The following is a 19814-nucleotide window of genomic DNA, read 5'->3' as shown; positions in this document are numbered from 1 at the left end:
CTTTTCCCGTATGGCTCCTTGTGTTTACATGCCCGAAACGATAAAGGACCCGATCGATAGGGTCTGGGGACTCTGCAGAAGGGGCTGTCGGCAGCAGGGGCGGCAGCCTTGGCCTGTGAGCTCATCCGTATGTGTGTTTTGCGAGATCATGAGACCTAGGAGAGACCGGTGTGGGAAAGATAAATATTCCTGTAGTGCGTCTAAATGGGCTTTCTTAAAAGGGCAGCGGTGTTCAAAGCTATTAGGAGCCCCGGCCGGCCTGCCTGTGCCTTCGGACGGGCACCTGGGAAGGGAGGAGAGGAGCAGCAGCGGTGCCCAAAGTGAGTCTGGTTCTGCTGCCTGCTGCTGCAACGGATTCTCCTCTTCTTCCCATTTAATCTCTTCTTCAAACGTCTTACGAACGCTTGGCATTGCAGAGGAAAGCGCCGTGTAAAAACGAACGAAAAAGCTAAAGGCATTGTTCTTAATGACAAATGGGTAATTTGTTTTACTCTCGTTGAACGTAAGATGATATTTTCTGCAGTTTACTGAGTGTAGTTAGTGATCTCCTAGACTGTCACTGAGCTGTAGTTAAACAGAATAACGATGAACTTGAAAACTCTTGTGTAAGCTTTCCTTTGCTTTTCCTGCCTTAAAAAGACCTTTTCAGAGTAATATCTGCCTGGTAGGTGACGTCTTACTGCTTTGTCTGTTGTACGTAAGGCTGCAGAACTTGTATAGATTTTACATTACTTAATTAAGGGTCTCGGCGATGTGAAAAAATACCATTCTGAACCTAGTTTGTGGTGCCTAGGAGTTGTAAAAGCAGAGCACTGAGGCTTCTGGTGTATACAAGTGCAGGGGCTGGTTTACAAACATTGTTGATTTGTTTTCTCATATTATTTGACTGTACTAAGATATTTACACTATGAACACCTCAAGTTTGTAGGAAGAAAAATGCACATGTCATATTCCTACTGGTGTTAAAACTAGAAGTGGACTTTGAGTGACATGGGAAGTTTAACAGTGAGCTGCTAACAGAGCCAGACTCAGCATAACTGAATGTTGAGCTGTGCGAATGCCATTGGGATTTTACATCTCAGCATTTCTTTTCCACTTTGCTCTCTCTGAACTGGATATTAGAGATTAGGACCCTGGAAATGGCAGTGGTTGACTGCTTGAGGTACGGGATGCTCTTGCTCTGCATATTTTCCAGCTGAAAGTTTGTACCAATTATAATCAAGGCATAATTTTTGCAGGGTCTCAATAACTGTAAACAAAAATTTGAAGAAGAAAATGAATGAAATTGGAAGATAATTCAAGCAGGTGTTAACATAGTGCTCAAGGTTCGGTGGAATTTTGTATCCGTCTGTTTTAAACTGGTTGGTACCCGTGGCTTCGGTGCCTCTGTTGCTGACAGTGTATGTTACTTTGGGGAAATCTACCTCCTGGCATGAAAAGATTAACATAATGCATGTGAGATTAAAGAATTTTGCTGGTAAAACTTCCTCTTCCTCCTTAACATATATGCAATGGGCGTGCTTAAGTTACATATTTAGAGGATTAAAATACACAGCTCATACTGCTTTGGGACAAGAATCTAATTACTATGTTCTGCTGATTTTTTTTTCTTAAGGAGAAGGGAAAACTATTATAAAGTTTATTAAAAGTATGATGGAAAGATTTGCTTTGTGAGCAGCTTACTAGTGATTCTCTAAAACCTGTGTAAGGAGGGGAAAAAGGGCTTTCTGCAACAGCTTTGAACTCTGGTTCTGTTTTTTTAATGTGAGAGTATGCTTTGTTAAAAAGCTCCTAGCTGTCTGAATGTCTCCCTTTCTACGTGTTTGGTATGTATTTTATGACTAGCAAATGTTAAGGTTTCATTACAGAAACTTTTTTACCATCATGGTTGGGGATGTTTCTACTGAGCCGTAATATGGAGAATGGTTTTCTCCAAATCAAAGTAATTAGTTGGGCTAATGCACTTGAATTCCAATCTTTCTTCCTGCCCCCCAAAAGAATGAGGTGTGTGTGAAGAGGCAGTGATACTATGATTTGATGATAACGACAAAATAGTTCTTTTGGTCTTTCAGTTGTGTTTCAGTGGGCGTTTTATGTTAGAAGTCACATTGCATATTGTTTGGGTACTGGGTTTTGAACTATGCTATGTGTTTGCGTTGATATACCATATGATAAACTGTCATCTTGGAAAGTAATTGTAAGAATTAGGTGTCGACTAGGAAAATCAAATGACTTCAGTTTTGATAGCAAATAAAATAATCTCTAGTCTTATCAGCAGTTCTAATAATATTCAGCCATACTTTCTGATAGAAAGGGTTTTATCCAATTTCTTCACATATGAGCAACGCCTGATTCAGTACTGAATAATTGGGGGGGGGTTTAATTTCAGTTCAACATCTTAAAATATTTTGCCTATAACATGAAATTGGAGAGCATGTTTCTGAGTGAAAAAGAATGGGAACCTTTTTCTTCCTGTAAGACTTTATATGGGTAAAACTCAGTTACCCTGGCAAACTTTTATTTTTTAAGTTGAGAAGTACAGGAGACAGAAGCAAATGACCATCACAAATGCTGATGCTGCTTTTTTCTCTGTGATGAGATTATTATGATCCTAATATAATTTAAAAAGCTATTTGTAAACCTGTGGGTTTCTTCATCATATGAAAGATAACTGCCTAATTAAAAAAAAATAAAATCTTCATTGTAACTTCTCAGCAGCTGTTGGACTTCTTAAGCTCTTTACAAATAGTTTGTAGCAGTGAGATCACAAGCAGAGCCCAGTCAGAACCCAGTTTCAAGGACTTTTTTGGTGAGATTTGTACATACAGCTATTAATCTTTCATATTATTTTCAAGTTTACACGTAAGGGCAGCTAAATCGGCATTCTCTCCAGACTAAGCTGTCCCTAGTTGCCAGTGAGAACTTTAATGTTCTTATTTAAGCCTGGTGTAGGTAGTTGTCCATTAACTCTAGGAATGCACAGCCCTAATAGAGAATATTGCATGTGAAAAGCAAATTGAGGTTGCACTATCATTCCTGGGACAGAAATAATGTCTGACCATCCCCTTTGGTTTTTGGAAGCCTGGTGGGTGCAGCTCTGCCTCTGGTTTAAACTGACCTAGCAATTAAACGTGTACCATGCCATCTCCTGCATTGCCGTTAGTGTTCGTGGCGAGTTGGATCAAAAAACTGATCCAGCGGGAAGTAATCTGACCATCACTTCTCTTCCCTCCCCAAAATTTTGTAATGCATTGGTGGGGAGGAGGAAGAGAAGAGGGACGTTTGTACGTGTTCGAATTCTTCTGTTAGATTAATTTTATTCTAAAATAGCAAGTACTATAGAAGCACTTCAAGGTTGGGCAGAGGGGTGGGGGAAGACAGTGCCTCATTCAAGGAAGAGTCTGTGGGATTGATCAGAGAAGGTGAGGATAGTTGATGGGGAAGGATTACTCTTTGGTGGGGTGAAAGTGAAGTAACACCGCTACTTTCTGGCTGTTTAATGATACTTACATAATGGATTTTGAAAACAGTCCACGTCCAAGTAACAATATACCATAACAGGGAGAACAAGGATTGAACAACTTTATTACCATTTCAGATTATTGCTTCAGATCATGTTGAAACACTGGTTAGCTGTACTGTGGGAGTATTTCTTCCGCTAAGTGATAAACAAACTTACGGCTCATATCTGTTAATTCAGCACCTTGAATTCAGCATATAGAAGTCTGTCATTTGAAAGAAATTCTTAATATTTTACTTTTTAATTTTTTTTTTGTTTGAAAATACATGAATAATTTGGAAGGCTAAGGTTCTTTTCCTAAGCACAGGGAAGAAAATTTAATTGATAATTAATTCATTGCCAGATTTTTAATTATTTTTAAGGTAGTTTCCTAGCGCCTGTGGCCCTTGCTGGGGTAGTATCCTTCTAAGCACTGTGCAAGTACCTAACAAACCACTGTTCCTTTGAAGTTAAATGATTTAACTTCCCAATGATTAAATCTTATGCTATCTAGAAATACAAGAGTTTCTGCTTTTTTGGGATGTTGAAATAATAGGCATCTTATGTTTCCTTCATTTAGAAAAAAAAAAATCTCCCGTCAGTAGGCCTGCCCGTTGCATGTGTTTGGAAGATCTTTGGAAAATCTCAGAAAACTTCTTAAATTGTCCCTCACAATATAGCATGCATGGTTCCTTAGTATATTATTTATACTTGAACTTCATTTATAAAGAGTAGTTTGTGATTGTTGGCAGTTCTGGCTGCACACAGCTACGCACATAATTTACTAGCATTTCTTTTAAATATAGCTCTGTTGGCCAGTGGTTATTCTTTTCCACTGATTAGCCCGAGGCATTCTTTCAGAAGCTGTTTTCCTGAAATAAAGAGTTTTAATGCTGCTTCCTCGGTATCTCTCCAGCCAGTGCAACATTCTTCCACTTTGCCTTGCTGGTTCTATCATACTTTTTCATTTAGTTCCCCCTTACCGTTCCCCTTCACCATGCCCTCGGTCGTTCCAGGCACTTTGAGAATAAATTTTAAAACTACTCCCATACTCCCATACTGTGCTTGTACTTCCCATTGAAAAGTGTGATATAGAGCAATTATATGAATTATATTTTATTTATTTATTGTGTTACTGTTTGTGATTTTTATATTTATTTACAACTTTTTTGGGAATAAGTGTTGCAGCTGCTATTGTTGCATTTTCTATGAAATTGGTAATGTCTGAATTTTGACTAATACAGAATTGTGCACGTTCCCAAGCACATACCAAGACAGTTCAGACTTGCTAATGGGATCTGAGGCTTGATCTCACCCCTTTTCACTGGCACTCCAACATCTGTTTCTAACAGTGGAAATAAGAGGCACAACTTTTTAAAATTTCTTTCCTCTCCTGGAAGGCCGCACATGAGAAACTTTAGTATTGTTGTACCTAGTTTGCAGGCCTCGTGCTTTTAGTGAAGTAGGTTTGAGAATTAGTGATGTGGTGAGAGCTGTGCCTTCGCTTCTAATAGCAGATGCTGTTCTGGAGAGTCATCTCGCAAGGGGATATTTTTGTTAGAGATATTTTCAGGGCAGCTGTGAGAGGTGAAATGGACTTGAGAAATCAGATAAAGCGTACGCCTCCAGTCCCTCCAGCCACGGACTGCAGTGGATGAGGTAATCACCAGGTAAGGCACTGCATCTTTCTAGATTCTCCATTGGAAAAGGTCAGGTTTGGGCCAGTACATATCTATGTATGTTACTTTTTAAAGCACAAATTTCAGTTGAAGAGCACAAAGACTTACAATGCCATCCGCCGGGGAAATCCTGGAAAAGAGCCACGATTACAATCAGTTGTTTAGGATAGAAAAGGCTTGTTGGACAGCCAAAGAAATGCAAGTGCCGTGCTCTTCTTCTTTGTGAATTAATGCAGTACTACAGATTTGGTAATGGTAGCTATGAGGTAGGGAATTAGTTCAAGGCTGAGAACCTCAGGAGAAAGTGTTTAAAGGAGTTCTATGTTCTTCCATATCATTGTTTTTCTACATAGGAAGGGAGATTGGGTTATTTCAATAATGAAATACCTGGCAGGTTTCAGTAATGTGCTTGGCACTGTAAAAGCGGTAGCACTGCTGAAAATCAGAAAAAGCTACTCTAAATGCCTTTATTTACTCTGTGATAAAGCAACTAAAACAATGACGTTATGGCATAATACCATGCCAATGCTCACTTTGTTTTTCTTGTCTATTTTCTACTGCTGAGCATGGCAAAAGTAACTAAAATTTTCATGTCTGCAATGTGCCTTTGAAATTGAATGATTGGAAGTTACTATGTCCTTTTTTTTAGTTCTCACTGGAGATTATTATCAAAGGAACTGGTTTAAACCACAGCAAAACCCTAACAAAACCTGAGACCCCCAAATACTCCACTAAATTAAAATTGACTGGTTGTGCATTTTATATATGTATATGTGTGTATGTATGTATATAAACACATACAAAATGTATATATATTAAAAAAAAAAAAAGCCCCAAACAGCCCTTGCTAAACTACTTAAACTTTGGAGTTAGCATAACAGGTTAAACCATTGCTTTCCAGTTTATCTTGTACATCTGAAGTGAAATAAATCATAGGAATTTTTTTCTTCCTTATTTCAGAGAACTGGCATATTTGCAGCTGGATTCTTTTTTTTGCACAGCTTTGTATTGCCCCTGGCTGTTGAGGTTAGGGACGTTTGAACAGTTCATGAACAAGTCATTTCCATATCTACTGACTGGCAACCGTGAGTAACTCACTGTTAGACTTATTCTGGCCAGACTTGTCTTGTCTTCTAATAATGAATGCCTTCCCTCAAATTCTTCCTTCTCCTTAGAAAATAGAAGGCTTTTGCATATGGAATCCTCCACGTATTATCACTTAATTGGGTCAAAAGACAGCCTTTTTGTGTAATTGTGTGCTATCTGTAGTTTTTGTCACTTATCTGAAGTGTATTTAAACCTTGTCAAAGCAGTATTAAAATAGTGGTAAGTGCTTTGCTTGGAATGTGGTGCTATTTACCTGTTTATATATCTGAAATACTAGCCTCACAAGCATAATGAAAGTGCCATGCTGTAGAAAATAGCTGAACTGTTACGTGTATTTGCATTATTTTTTTCAACCAGAAATAAAAGACTGAGTGAAAGGAGTTCGGTGTTGAGAGAGGCATCTGAAATTTGGCCAACTGGCTGCAGCCTATCATAAACACGTACAGGCTCTTAACTTCAATCTGTCCTACTCACTACCTAGACAGAGGGCGGGCAGTATCTTATTCAAACCTTAGCTTTGTGTGATGCTCAAGCCCATCAATTCTGTTGGATTTGCCCACTCCCCTAAAAACTTGTGGCCCTGTGAAGTTGTTGTGTTCAAAGCCCAGCATCTTGAGAAAGGCGGCATTCAGAGAAGTCTTCGGTCACTTAGAAGAGAAAAGCCAAGCTCTTCCCTTCCTGGAATTGGGTCAGTTGGTTCTTTATTCACCCCCCAACTCCTCTCCACTTGACCTTTTAACTTTTGGAGAACTGAAGTCCCTCCATTTGACATTTCTACTAGTAATTGCCTATATTAAAATTACTGCTAGTGCTGATTACAGTTGGTATGCCCAGGCACTTCACTAAAGGTATAAATTCTCAATACTTGTGGATGCATTCATGTTGCACATATATGTATGTTTTTGTGTCAGGAATATGCTGACTGTCAGGACATCAGTGTTATTCCAGGATGTGCCCTTGAGTGTCAGCGTCTGACTTCATATTGAGTGTCTGTATGTTCCCAAGTAATTAATTCATTGTGCTGTAGTTTAGCTTTTTACGGCTATAAATTAAGAGCATATTTTTACCATAGAGGTATTGTTTGCAAATGTATCTGCAGGAAGCCCAGCTACATCCGCATGTCTTTTTATTGTCTCTAGTATTCGGTGTATTACTGTTGTCCTTACTTTGCAATATCCTTGTGTCATCATGGTTTCAATAACATTACTTCTGTAATAATTATTATTCAAGCTTTCTGGTAGTGATAAAATTCATCATGAGTAGCTAGGAGTCTAGGGCAGTGAGAGAATTAATAAGATTATTAAATTACAAAAAGTATTTGGAAAGAAGCTATCTATCACTTTGGCCCAGTCTTTGTCTGCCTTCCTTTACGTCCATTCTCTCTCTCTAACCGGATAGAGTTTAAAATGACAGCTGACATCCCTTTTTTTTTTTTTTTATCAACTTGCTGTTTAATTCTGAATACTAATTTGTGTTGAAACATATGTAAAACTTAAGTGCTGTTTTGATAAAACAGCTTTTGATGATTTTGAAGTGTTTATGCAAACCTTGTGCATAATTGCTGTAAAACTGTAAAGAGTGTGGGGATGGGATCTTAGGTTCCTTAAATTAAAATGCATATCTTCCCCATTTACTTCTGTAGTGGTTTTTCTCTCAGAAGATCTTATTTTATTCTTCTATTTTTTTAATATATATAAAAAATACATAGGGGAGAGTAAGGAATATATAAATTTATAATGTATATGATTATAATAAATATAAATATTATGAATGTATATATTCCTCACCCTCATTGTCTGTATTTTCCAGTGTTGTAGTGTAGGACTGATCTGTCTTGGACAACAGTTTGAAAGGCAGTAGCCATTCATTTCACTTTGAAAAAGGTGCAAAAAGGCTGTTGAGAACATGAAGGAACTTGGAGATGTGAGACCAACTGAACAGCGATTATGCTTGTTCCTCTCACTTTCTGCACAGTGGAGAGGGAAATCCAGCTAACTTAATTTTTTTTTTTTCCTCCTGAATCTTTTCCCTGCGTATCTTTCCATTTTCAGTATTTCTATTGTCTTCTTTTCTGGATATATTGTTGTTGAACATATTCACAAAGATTGCATAAATAGCATATCTGTGTTTTCTTTGAAATATTTGCATTTCTTTACATTAATTCTGTGGGGGACTTTGGAGGAGGTTTTGCAGTAGTAGAAGTCCCTTTTTGCAAAACGTGGCATTTGCAATGGGTTTTAATATACAAAACATTAATCAGCAATTGATTGTATTGTATTGGAGTTGATTTTGATCATTCATTCTGAGCAATGGATTTCTGTAATTCTGAGAAGGATTTATAAATTTAGAGTAAAAGGGAATGAAGTCAAAAAGTAGGATGTGAAAATGATAGCATCTTATTCTGACACATTAAATGGACCAAAAAGTGCCTCCAGAACAAAACAAAGCAGTCTAAGATTTTGTCTCCTTTAGCATTTGAATGACAGATGTAAACTGAGGAGAAAATAACTTTTTGGAAGATCTAATTTCAAGTTTTTGATTCCTTCCAAAAATGGGGATTAATTTTTACAAAAGCTGAGTCCAGCCGTGTCCTTCCATTGTCTGTGGTAAAAGTAGTTTCTCACAGGGTTTTATTCCAATTGTGAGGGACAAAAATACTACACCTTGTCTATTGACCAAATCACTCTTGAGCACAGGTGAATGATCACTTTCTGAAGATGTGGTTTTGTACCCGGTATACAAAAGATCTTGTATGAGGATCCGTGTTTTTGGAAACAAAGTCATAACGTCAGATTTTTTTGTATCCTGGTGTTGAATGAAGTGTTTCATAGGTAGAATCCTATTTCAGCTGCACTCCCACTGTCAACTTTCCAGCCAAGATTTTTGAGCATCTCATTTGTGAGTAAACCTTCAGCAGTGTGTGCTCTTAAAAGTGAGAAAAGATATTTTCCTGGCAAAATATCTATAATTGCATACTCTTCTTGATAAGTTATCCTGTGAACCGTGCTGAGATGACCATAGCACTAAAATGCTTTCGCTTAATCAAGTTAGTGCCTTTGGGAATATTGAATGTCTTATAGTTTGCCCCTCTTATTTTATTTATTTATTTTTTAAAAAAAGCCAAACCAAAGCAGCTTACAAAGCCCTCCTTCTTATCTGAGAATAATTTAGTCTGTTTTAATAGGGTTTTAGGCAAATTAACTATTTTGTATTAACTTTGGTGGTGCTGCCAACAAGGCAAGCTTTTGAAGAGAAGTACCTAATGAACAGTTTGCTGTCTTATGATGAAGCAATTAGATCTTGCTGTCCAATTTGATGACTTCAAAGTGTGTAAAGTGGGATTGGACTGAGTATGTTTTTGAACTCCATTTCACTTTCAAAGATAGCATTTCAAGAGTAGATGTATATTTGCTTTTTGGAGAATGTTCTTGTCTACAAAATGACCTTTTAGAGTATGATCATTTAGTAGGAATTGGAATGTTATATATTTTTACTGTCTTCCTACTTTTATTAAAACAAATTTTATTTTTTAAATACCTCTGTGCCTCCCTCCCTTTGTTCTCTAAATTGTTAATCCTAACGTGCTACTCGTGCAGCTGCTGTTGGTTTGAGTGAAGACAAAACTTGCAGTAGCTCCGGTGTTTTAGCAGGGCCTGTTTAAGGTTTAAAGTTTTATCTTCAACAGGAGTGTACTTCATGTTGTTTGATCAAGCTGCAAAAAAAAAACAGCTAGAAAATTTCTGGCATACTGCTTGATTTATACTTCTAAATTAGGGCTCATAGTCTGTGTGTTTAATGTGTATGCAGTAGTCCAGGTGTTTTCTGCTATGAGAAGTACCAGAACACCTTACCTTCTAGTAGGCTTATAGTATTTATTCTAGTCCTTGAACTGCCTCACAAATGTGCTTTCTGAGCCAAAAACAAAGGCTGAATGACCAGAAATACCTGTCTAAGCTTACATTTAAACATAGCAGTGTTCATAACCTGTCATGTCTGGTACAAACTTGAATTTTATCTTTGAAACTCTTCAATGGCCAAAGCAGTTAGGGTTACGTAAAAACTTTTCCACGGAATTCAGTTGGAGCAACTTTTATTCCAAAGTTTTGAATTTTGAGGAGAGATTTTGGAGTGGTTAATGAAGTGAAATTGCTGTCAGTCATGGGGGTGCTTAAGAGGGGCTGAGAAGTCACAAGTCCCGACAGATGAGCTGTCAAAGTTAGCAGCGGGCCCATAAAATGTTGTTCCCCCGGCAGTGTGCCCAGCGCTCCCGTGGGAGGATATCACCCCATTGCTAGCCAGGGTGGTCACCAGACGTGTGCCCAGCTCCTCCGCCAGCAGAGATCAGACCATGGAGCATGAAGTCAAAGCACTCTTGATTTCAGTTTAGTTTAATGCTTTGAGCTGTAGAGATGGCATATGTTTGCTTCTGGACTGGAAAGGACAGCCACCCCTTCATCCAACACAGAAAAATGGTAGAGAGTATTTGTCAGGCTTCTTAGTTACTCATGAGGCATGTTAAATGCATTTGGCCTAAAGGGAAATTTATCTCGTAAGTGCATGGTCAAGCTTAGAGGAGAATATTAAAGATGAACTTTTGAAGAGGGGAAATGAGGAGTAGAAGGGATGTGTATGTGAGGATCAGCGCAACTTTTGCATGTGTAAGCTATCCACAGTCTGTCTGATCTCAACAAAAAGGCAGAGTATTGGGGAATACACTTATTTTCAAGGCTGGCTTCACTCTAGCTTAACAGTCTGAAAATGTACTTGCTTCTGATTCCTATTGCTTTGTCATTTACCCTCTACAATACTGTTAAACCCTCCTCTCCTTTCTCATGTGAAAAACCAATGTAAAACTGAGGTGGTAGTTTAGCAGAAAGAGACAATAAATCAAATAGTAAAACATTTATATCTATCCTCTTCTGCTTTTCCTGTCTGTGCTTTCCAAGCCATACTCTGAAAACCATGGTCTTGCTGACGTATTTGTGGGAGCATTCTTCTAAACATTTGTGGTGACTGGAGCAACCCAAAGCATTGTTTCTAGTGATTTTTGTGCCTACTTATGTGTGATTGCATAGTGCAGATGGCAAGGCAGTCTTAATATGAGATTTAGGAAAGAGAAATAGATGATAAATTATTCACATACCAAGTTTAAAGAAAAAAACACGTGTGAAGGAGGAATGAAGATATTGAAAGAGTTTTTTTCTTTTTTTTTTTTTTTTTGTTCTAAGCCATAGAAAAAAGCCCTTAGAAACTCAATGACCATTTTTATATTTTCCAGGAGCATTAGTGGTGATTATGTGTAAGTGTTAAAAATGTGAAATCTTTAACTGGTGGAAGCTTGTGTCAAGGTTGCAGTTAAAAGCACATATTGTTTTGTGATAAGTAATGGGATGTAATAAACTTAAATTTCTTAAATTGGTGCTATAAAATTTGCATACAAAATATTTGTTTTGCTGGAGATGGTGAGAAAAGGTTTTAAATGTTAACTGAGATTGAAATACTAGTTTTCAGGAATGAATGTTGGAAAACAGAGTAAACTTTTTTAGACTTGCTTCCTCTCACTGTTATGCCATCTTGAAACAATATGGAAATAAAAATAGCGCTTACATCATGTGCTTTTTAAGTATTAAAAAAAACTACTAAATGTCTGACAACATGACACTTAAGCAACAAAATCTGTCAAGTATTCATATATATGGCAGCAGGAACGTGAAATACAGTGATTGTTCCTACATTTCTTTTACTTAATATATATTAAGTATGTGCATGTAAATGTAAACATGAGATGGCGCTCTAGAGATAACTAGTATGCAAGAGAAACCTGTATGAAAATCCTCTCAGATAGCCAGGAATTGATTTGGATGAGTTTCCTGCCCTTGATGGAATCGCGTATCTACAAACTGTCCGCAAATTCTGTTAATCCTTCAACCTTTGCTGTATCAGGTTCCACAATTAAATAGTGACCTAAATTGGCAAGAATATTTGGCTTCTCTATAGAAAAATGTCTAGACCTCACAAATACGTATCAGGCAGAACTACCAGGTAGTTTAAAGCTTTACCAACTGATAAGGATTACCCAAGTACAGACATAAAACTGCAAAAAGGGATTGTTCTTTTTCATTTGTTCAAAACCTTTGTTACAAGGAATTTGAGGAGCTAAAAAACCTGTGATATTTAAAGATCGGAAATGCATTGATTTCAAACTTGACTAAACTTGTCTTGTGCAGTTTCAGTAGCACCCTTCATAATTTTCCTGTGGTTTTTAATATATGGCATTTTGTGGTGACAAGATTTTAAGCAACTGCATGCTGTACAAGATAGAATACGGGAACATAGCGTATGCTAATGGGTTGTGTATGTGTCCTTGTCTTGTCCAAGGGAGACCCTCATACAGGTTTTGAGTGTTTGGTTTGGTTTCAGCGCAAAGAATCCTTGTTTTAGGCAGTTTGTAGACAGAAAGAACGTAATGATTTGAGGATAATAATTTTCTGAAGTTTATCGCCGCTTCCTGTTTGATCTAAACGCAAGGTCAAAATTAGCTAAAAATATCGCAACAGTCCTTGAAAAGTATGGCACTTAAATTGTTACCAAATGCAAAGTTTTTAGGAGGTGGGAGGTGTATCATTCAAGAACTGTTAGCATATGTCAAAGACCATATGAATTAGTTGCCAAAAGTATTCTTGGATAATGGTGGCTGTTTTTCTCTAACAATTTCTTTAGAAAACAAGTAACAGTCGGCACTTTTCCAAGCTATGACTGAGCTTACTGCAATAATTGCACATTGTAGTGCTATTGTTTTATTGTACTCTGCTGCCTTGACAGCAGTACTGATTTTATAAATGTAAAAATTAGTTATGCTTTGATTCCTTTTTTTTTTCTTTTGAATAAAAGATAGTCTGATCTAAAGCAAACTTCCTAAATTGCGCTTTAGTACTTATTAATCATCCTGTGACTTGGTTGCTAAAGAGCTAAACTTTGTTTTGGCGAAGAAGTGACTATTTGGTTTGGTGTTTTTTTTTTTTGCGGGGAGGGGTGTTGTTGTTGTTTTTTTTTTTTTTAAAGTGAACATCCAAGAAGAACGTTTACTAATGCCAACTGCTGGAGTGGCATTTTCTAATGAAAATCTCTTGCCTTGAGTGGTCTAGCAACCACTGGATCAACAAAGTGCATGTGGCTTTCCTTGTTTGCGTGTTTTGTGGAAATTTCCCCTTTTATGCTCTGTGAGCCTTGGCTACGATGTTAGAATGAAGAACATTTTTTATTGAGCTTTTTGCCATTTTACAGGTTAATTTGTGAACCACTGACTGAACAGAACAACTGTTACAGACTATAAAGTGCAGCCTTGTAACGTGGAGTAACAATCAAATAAAACAGAGTCTGTTGGGGAAAGTAATTTTCCCACGTCTTTTAAAGAGTCCGTACGTGAAGCAGGGGGAAGGTTGGGGTTGTAGGGTCTTGTGATGATTCACAGCAATACAAGAGATGATGGGGTGAGAGAAGGTTAGTACTAATGGTGTGGGCCACTAATGGCCATCAAGCATGGAAATGTTCCACTAATGGCCATCAAGCATGGAAACCTTCCGAAACACTTCTGCCTCTGCTCCCCTCACCTGTAGAGCCCCAAGGATATAGCTGATTGGGATGGGGGGGGGGAAATAAATGAAAAAGTCTTCATATTTCAGATGGAAAGTAATTTTAAAAATATCCATAGGGACCACCCTAATACAGAAATGATACAGTCTATCTGTTTGATCCATGTCCTTCACAGGTATATTGCAGGTGTGTGACATTATAAACTTGTATATGTACAAAAAGCCACTGTATTTACTCGAGTTTAAAGTTGTTATTTCTTCATACACATTTGAGAAATATTGCTATGGATAGAAAACTGTATTGGTATCCTTGTGTTGCTTGACAGAGAACTGTTTAGTCTCCCTTACCCTGTTTAAAGCTGCATGAGTTAGGTCTGAGTGAGCTGGTATGTTTACTCAGGCTACTGCAGCCTCTCTTGAAGATATGAACTTGGCTTCTGTCAGCATGTTTCTGCCCGGGTATTTGTTCCACAGCTCTCTTGCATGTTTCTGAAGTGCTGCATTTATGATGCAGATTTAAGCATCAGTCTGTTCGTGATGTGTGTTGCCCTAAAGTTACGACAAAATAGAGGTTTACGGGTCTTCTTTCTATACCATTTGTTCCGTTGTGCATCACACAGAATATAGAGCAATTTCTTCCCTTGGAGTCCTGCACCCATCTTAGTGCTGAGGGAATCTTTGTAGTTGATGCTAAAGGATTTCCTGAAATGTTTTTAGTTATTAGACTATGTGGATCGTTAATTATTTAAATAACTATATTCAGTAGGCATTGAAATAAAACCTTTGTAGAGTTAGTTACTTTTTAGATTAATTGGAATTAAGCTCATTAAACTAACGTTTCAGAGGAGAGAGTGTATGTTTACAAGACTGATGGCTGTTTCAGGGTCTATATATAATTTCTGCGCTGTACCTCATATGCTATTAAAGACTTTCCAATGTTTAACATGTATATGGACAAATGTGTTATGCTTATTATTCTATTCCTTAAATAAGCAGTAGCCTGTCGGCCTTGGGAGCTCACTGGCTATTTCAAGAATTTAACCTGCTTTGACACTACCATGGTTTCTGACATGTCTGCATGAACCATGTTTTTAAATCCTACTGCAGTGAAATTTATGCCAGGAAAATGGGCCTTAAATCAATCAATCAAACAAACAAACAAAAAACATTATAAAACACACAGTTTGAAGTTTTGAAAACTAAATGTCCAAACTGTTTGTTCTTATCCAATGCACAGGAGAACCAGTTGGTTAATAATGTCACAAATGGTTGGGAACAAAATGAATTCAGGATGATGCACTCTGGTGTAATACAGACTCTTGCAGAAAGTGGTGTTATCAAGAGAACATAAAACACTAAGCAGATGTATTGTTGCACAGAAATTACAAAGGCATGTTAGGCACAGATTTACTGAAATGAGGTAGGAGCTAGACAGTGAATTTGATATTCCTCCCCTTCCCTATTGCCATTGTGCTGTTCTCATGTTCACCACATGAGAAATTGTTATTGTATGGTTTCACAGCACTTTCACTTAGGGAGGACAGTGTTACCTCGACGCTAACTGAAACCGTATGGTCTCAACGTTGTACCACTACTGTGCATATTAAATAGTAAAATTTTTTGAAGCTAAAGTTTCAACAGTAAAAAAAAACAAACGATTGCCCTGCCAGTCTTTAATAAAGCCACCTGGTAGGGTTGGTTTAAATCTGGGGGTTTTGGTGTCTTGTGAGGAGTAGACAGTTGTTAATAGTAAAATTGATTAATCTGGACTGTCCTTCTGCAATAAGATTTCTTAAGTTTCTAATATAGTCACACTGGATACAGTAGTACCCAGGGAATGCTTTTGCATTTTGTTTAAGTGTATATGCATATGTGTCTTTAAACTTAAATTCTGAAGAAGTCTGTTTAAAAAACCATAAATAAAAAAAAAGCTCTGTTGCTTGGAAACTGCTTTAATGTGTTTTGGTGTAGTGGAGTTTTAAGTCATTGAGTGTTGGGGCCTGTGTGGGCTTTTAAAAAATAACCACATGGTGTGACCTCTGCAGGTATCTCCTCTTTTACATCTGATTCCTGCTCCTTCTAATGCTTTAGAACGAGAGCTGAATGTGCTCAATGCTTTTAAAAAACAATTTTAAAATGTTTTTTAAAAGCCTGTCCTGTTAATTAGCTGAAAAAAACCCTGAGTCTTTTGAGGATTGTGATTAGAATTGTTACTTGTATTTTTTACTGAGCATTAATTCATGGTTTGAACTCATGATATGCACTTTTCTGTTTGTTTTAGAGATTATTGTGCATTGTGGGATGACAGTTTGATGATAACGAGCTATTCAGGGGAAGAATCTCTCAATACCAGGTGACTGGGTAATGGCTGGTGAAACTCAATTTTGTCATATCTAAATGTTTTTGGAGAAAAACAATCCCAAATTTACATATGTTAGATTCTGAATTGGCTGTCCTCACTGAGGAAGGACATCTTGGAGTTACAGAAGTTAGCTCTATGAAAACGTCATATCAACTCTCAACAATGGTCAAAAATGCATGTAGCATGCTGGAAGCCATTAAAAACAAATGAAGAGCCACATGAGAATTTTTTTTTTCTTCCATTGGATACAGCAATTCTGCTGTGTTGTCCTTTCTTGCCCTTCATCTCGGAAAAGGTTATAGCAGAGTTGGAAAAGATGTATGACTGGTGAGGATAATCAAAGGAACAAAGCATCTCCCATATAGGGAATGGTTAAGTAGACCAAGGCTCATCAGACTTGGGAAAACATGTTAGGAAATGAAAGGTAGGAGCTTGTAAAATCATGAGTAGTACGGAAAAAGTGAGTGAGGAATGCTTATTATACAAGTGTAGGAAACGATGAAAAATAAACTATTGGTTGATAGCTTCAAAAGTACTGAAACAAACTGGTGAACTGTAGAACACAATGACACAGCATATAGTGATTATTGAAATACTTAGACAAACTAGGGGTGGAAAAATCGTTGATCTAAAAATTCATTAATCTACTGAGCTGCAAGTAGGTGGACAATGGTAAATACATCAGGAAGATATGACCATGTGCTTGACCTGTTTTTATGTCTTCTCCAGACATCTATTGGCCTTTGGCAGAAACAGGACATTGGAGCTTTGGTCTGAACCAGTAAAGCCTGTTCGGTAATGTACGCACCAGGCCACTTCCCTTAAATACCATGTGTCCCTTAATGCATCGTATTCATCCTTTTCATGCAAGGACTTGCCTGACAGTTCTTCAGCATTGCGTAGGTTCAGAGCTTTTGCCTCTTCGGAGGGCAATTAAAGACTTAGACTGACCTTTTGTTTGTCATTAGTCACTTAAATTTCAAGTGGTACCTAGCAAAAGTTTTGCTAATGCATTTCTTCCAGGAGGGGATCCAATCTTGCTTAGAAAATGTCATCAAGAAATGGAGCATTTCCTTTGCTCATTTATGAATGACCTTTGGAGCCTTTCACTATTTCAAAATAAGACCTCAATTTCTTGAAATCCAGACATGGTTGGTCTCGTGTTACAGCTACTGGATCCTGTTACTATGTTTTCTGTACTCCCTTCCCAACCACCCTGCAGTATTTTTCCCTGTAAAAGTACTTATATCCTGTAATCATCTCGCTTCTCAATCTCTCTGGAAAACTAAACGTGTTGAATTCCCTAAGCCTCTCATTGTGAGGTAGCTTTCTGATCCTTGAATCATTTTTATGGCACTTCTGCACCCTCTCTAGTTTTCCACCATCCACTTTAAAGTGTGGACAAAAATACTATGCATTGTTTCAGCAGCAACCTCCTCCCTGCCATGCACTCTGTTGTTTTTCCTCTGTTCTGCCCTCCGGACCCATCTGTGGATGCCGTTTGTGTGTGTGGTTGATTGTCAGCATTACGCAGCTGCAGCTATGGCTGAAGTGGCTGGTTGTGTTAACCAGGTGCCATGCTCTGACATTTCTCAATTTTTACTGAAATCAAATAGTAGATAGAACTCTGATAATAGCAGCATTATATGACATTGAAAGCAGAGAATTTATCATATTATCTCCAAACTAAAAATGCCAAGAAATATTCAGTTTCAATTTATTTGCTAGATACTGTGACTTAGTTTGTAAATCAAATTACAGAACTTTTATAGTACAGAGATGAAAGTACAGCTAAAACTGCCCCAAACTCCTTTGAAGAGTTGATACTTGCAGTATTTACTGATTTATTTTACTGATAGGAAAATCTATCATCTACCATCTATCAAATACTGTGAATATATGTAATGTGGAGTTTCTAGTTCCAGTCCAAAACCACTATAGTTGAGCTTGCATGGAGCCATATTTATGCAACTGTGCTGCTTTTGTTTTTGAGCTGGTTTCAGGTTTGTCCACATGATACTCAGGGATTCAGCAGGATTTCTTTATAGAAAGCAAATCAGGAAAAAAAACCCAGATCTTAATTTTAAAGGTCTAAATAGCATTTGGAGCATGTTTAAATGTGTGTGAATTTAGTATTTATTTGAAACACTGCATAGATTTTCAGTGTTAGAACAGTATGAAACATGATAGAACACATTTACGGGTGAGTGATGGATTACATTCTGAGTGTGTTGGTGGAATAAATAACAGATCTTAAGATAACATGTTTCTTCTTTATTACTTGTAATAGCACAGTGAAAGAAAGCAGCTCACTTACACTTTTATCTCTCAGGTATTTTTTTTGTTTGTATTTCCTGAAGTAAAACTGTTTCCCTGGTTTTTCCTTGAGAGAGTAGTTAGGCTTTTTGGATTTCATAATTGACAAGGGGTACTTCTGCTGTTCGACTACCTTAAATATTTGAAATTTCATTTCTTCTGCTTGAGAGGAGAGCAACAGTTACTTTCCTGCTTGGTGTTCTGATTTCTGTTTGTGATGTGCTTAAGCGGGAGGTAAAATGGTTTGAAGCTTGTATTTCTGTTCCGTAGCTGATACTGTCACACACTAGAGGTTGGAAACCTTTGTGGTAGTAGCTCTACATTGAGAACATGTCATTCATTGTAGCAGCTGCTTTACACTGCATTTATATTTAAATAGGAGAAAGTGAACTATTTTGAATTTTAGGAGTTGTTCCCATGGCAAAGTAACTTGCTGTCTTGTCTTTTTCTTCACCATTGATTGATCCATTTGCTTACTTATCCCCAGGAGTGGGGAGGAAGAAATCTGGAGTGAAAAAGCCTTCATTTAGGAGTATGCTGAATGCTTCCTAACAGCATTTGAGTTCAAAAGACAAGGGTCCTCTGCATCTGGTTTACTTACATAGTTTTAATTAGAACTGAACCTCATTAATGAAAATGTGCAAAATAAAACAAGGGCATCTCTTTAAAGTTCAAATACATACATTGTGAGAGTGGGATTTCTGTTTAATCTAGGGAGCTGTGAGTTAGCTGCCGTACAGTGTTCAAGTCAACCGTTGCAAAGGGTCTTACTCACACTGACCATTAGTGTTCACCTGGTTCTCAATTATCCTAAATTAATTATTGTTTCTTCAGATGTAAACTTTGGTCAGGTATCTATGTTCCTGGCTTCTGAAGTGAAGAGTTTGGATGTAGCTGAGAAAATGATTGCCAGCTTGTTATAAAGCGATCTCTGTTTTATGAAGAAATATTGTTAGAGTGCTCTTTGCTCAGACTGAGGTTGGGGCTCTGTATTGAGCACCCTGAGTGACAGAAGAGTGGGCGCTCTTTGTCTCTCTGATTGCCCATCCAGATTTTTTGGATGATGAAGGAATAGAGCAGCTATAATAGTTCTGTTCATTTTTTTAAAGCTGAAAATATGGAAAGACAGGAGATCATGGCTGTAATGCCAAGTGTGTGAGCAGTTGCACTGTTTTATTTAATTGTTTTTTAAAAGCTAAGCAGTATTTTGCTATCTTTTTTTTTTTTTTTTTTTTTTTTTCCCTTGAATTCAAGACAAT

At 37.5% G+C, this 19814-nt stretch overlaps 1 protein-coding gene across 1 annotated transcript in view; it reads left to right on the top strand.

The window, feature by feature from the left end:
* The first annotated feature begins 10 nt into the window (after positions 1–10).
* The window catches only part of HS2ST1 (heparan sulfate 2-O-sulfotransferase 1), an 87409-nt gene continuing 67605 nt past the window's right edge, over positions 11–19814 (top strand). The window contains exon 1 of the mRNA XM_009274245.1: positions 11–320. Coding sequence (XP_009272520.1) covers positions 11–320 — 310 coding nt within the window. The remainder of the gene's footprint in view (positions 321–19814) is intronic.

The sequence above is a fragment of the Aptenodytes forsteri genome, unplaced genomic scaffold (assembly GCF_000699145.1).
Source record: "Aptenodytes forsteri isolate BGI_AS27 unplaced genomic scaffold, ASM69914v1 Scaffold59, whole genome shotgun sequence".
NCBI lineage: Eukaryota > Metazoa > Chordata > Aves > Sphenisciformes > Spheniscidae > Aptenodytes > Aptenodytes forsteri.
This window is presented reverse-complemented; position numbering and strand designations above follow the sequence as displayed.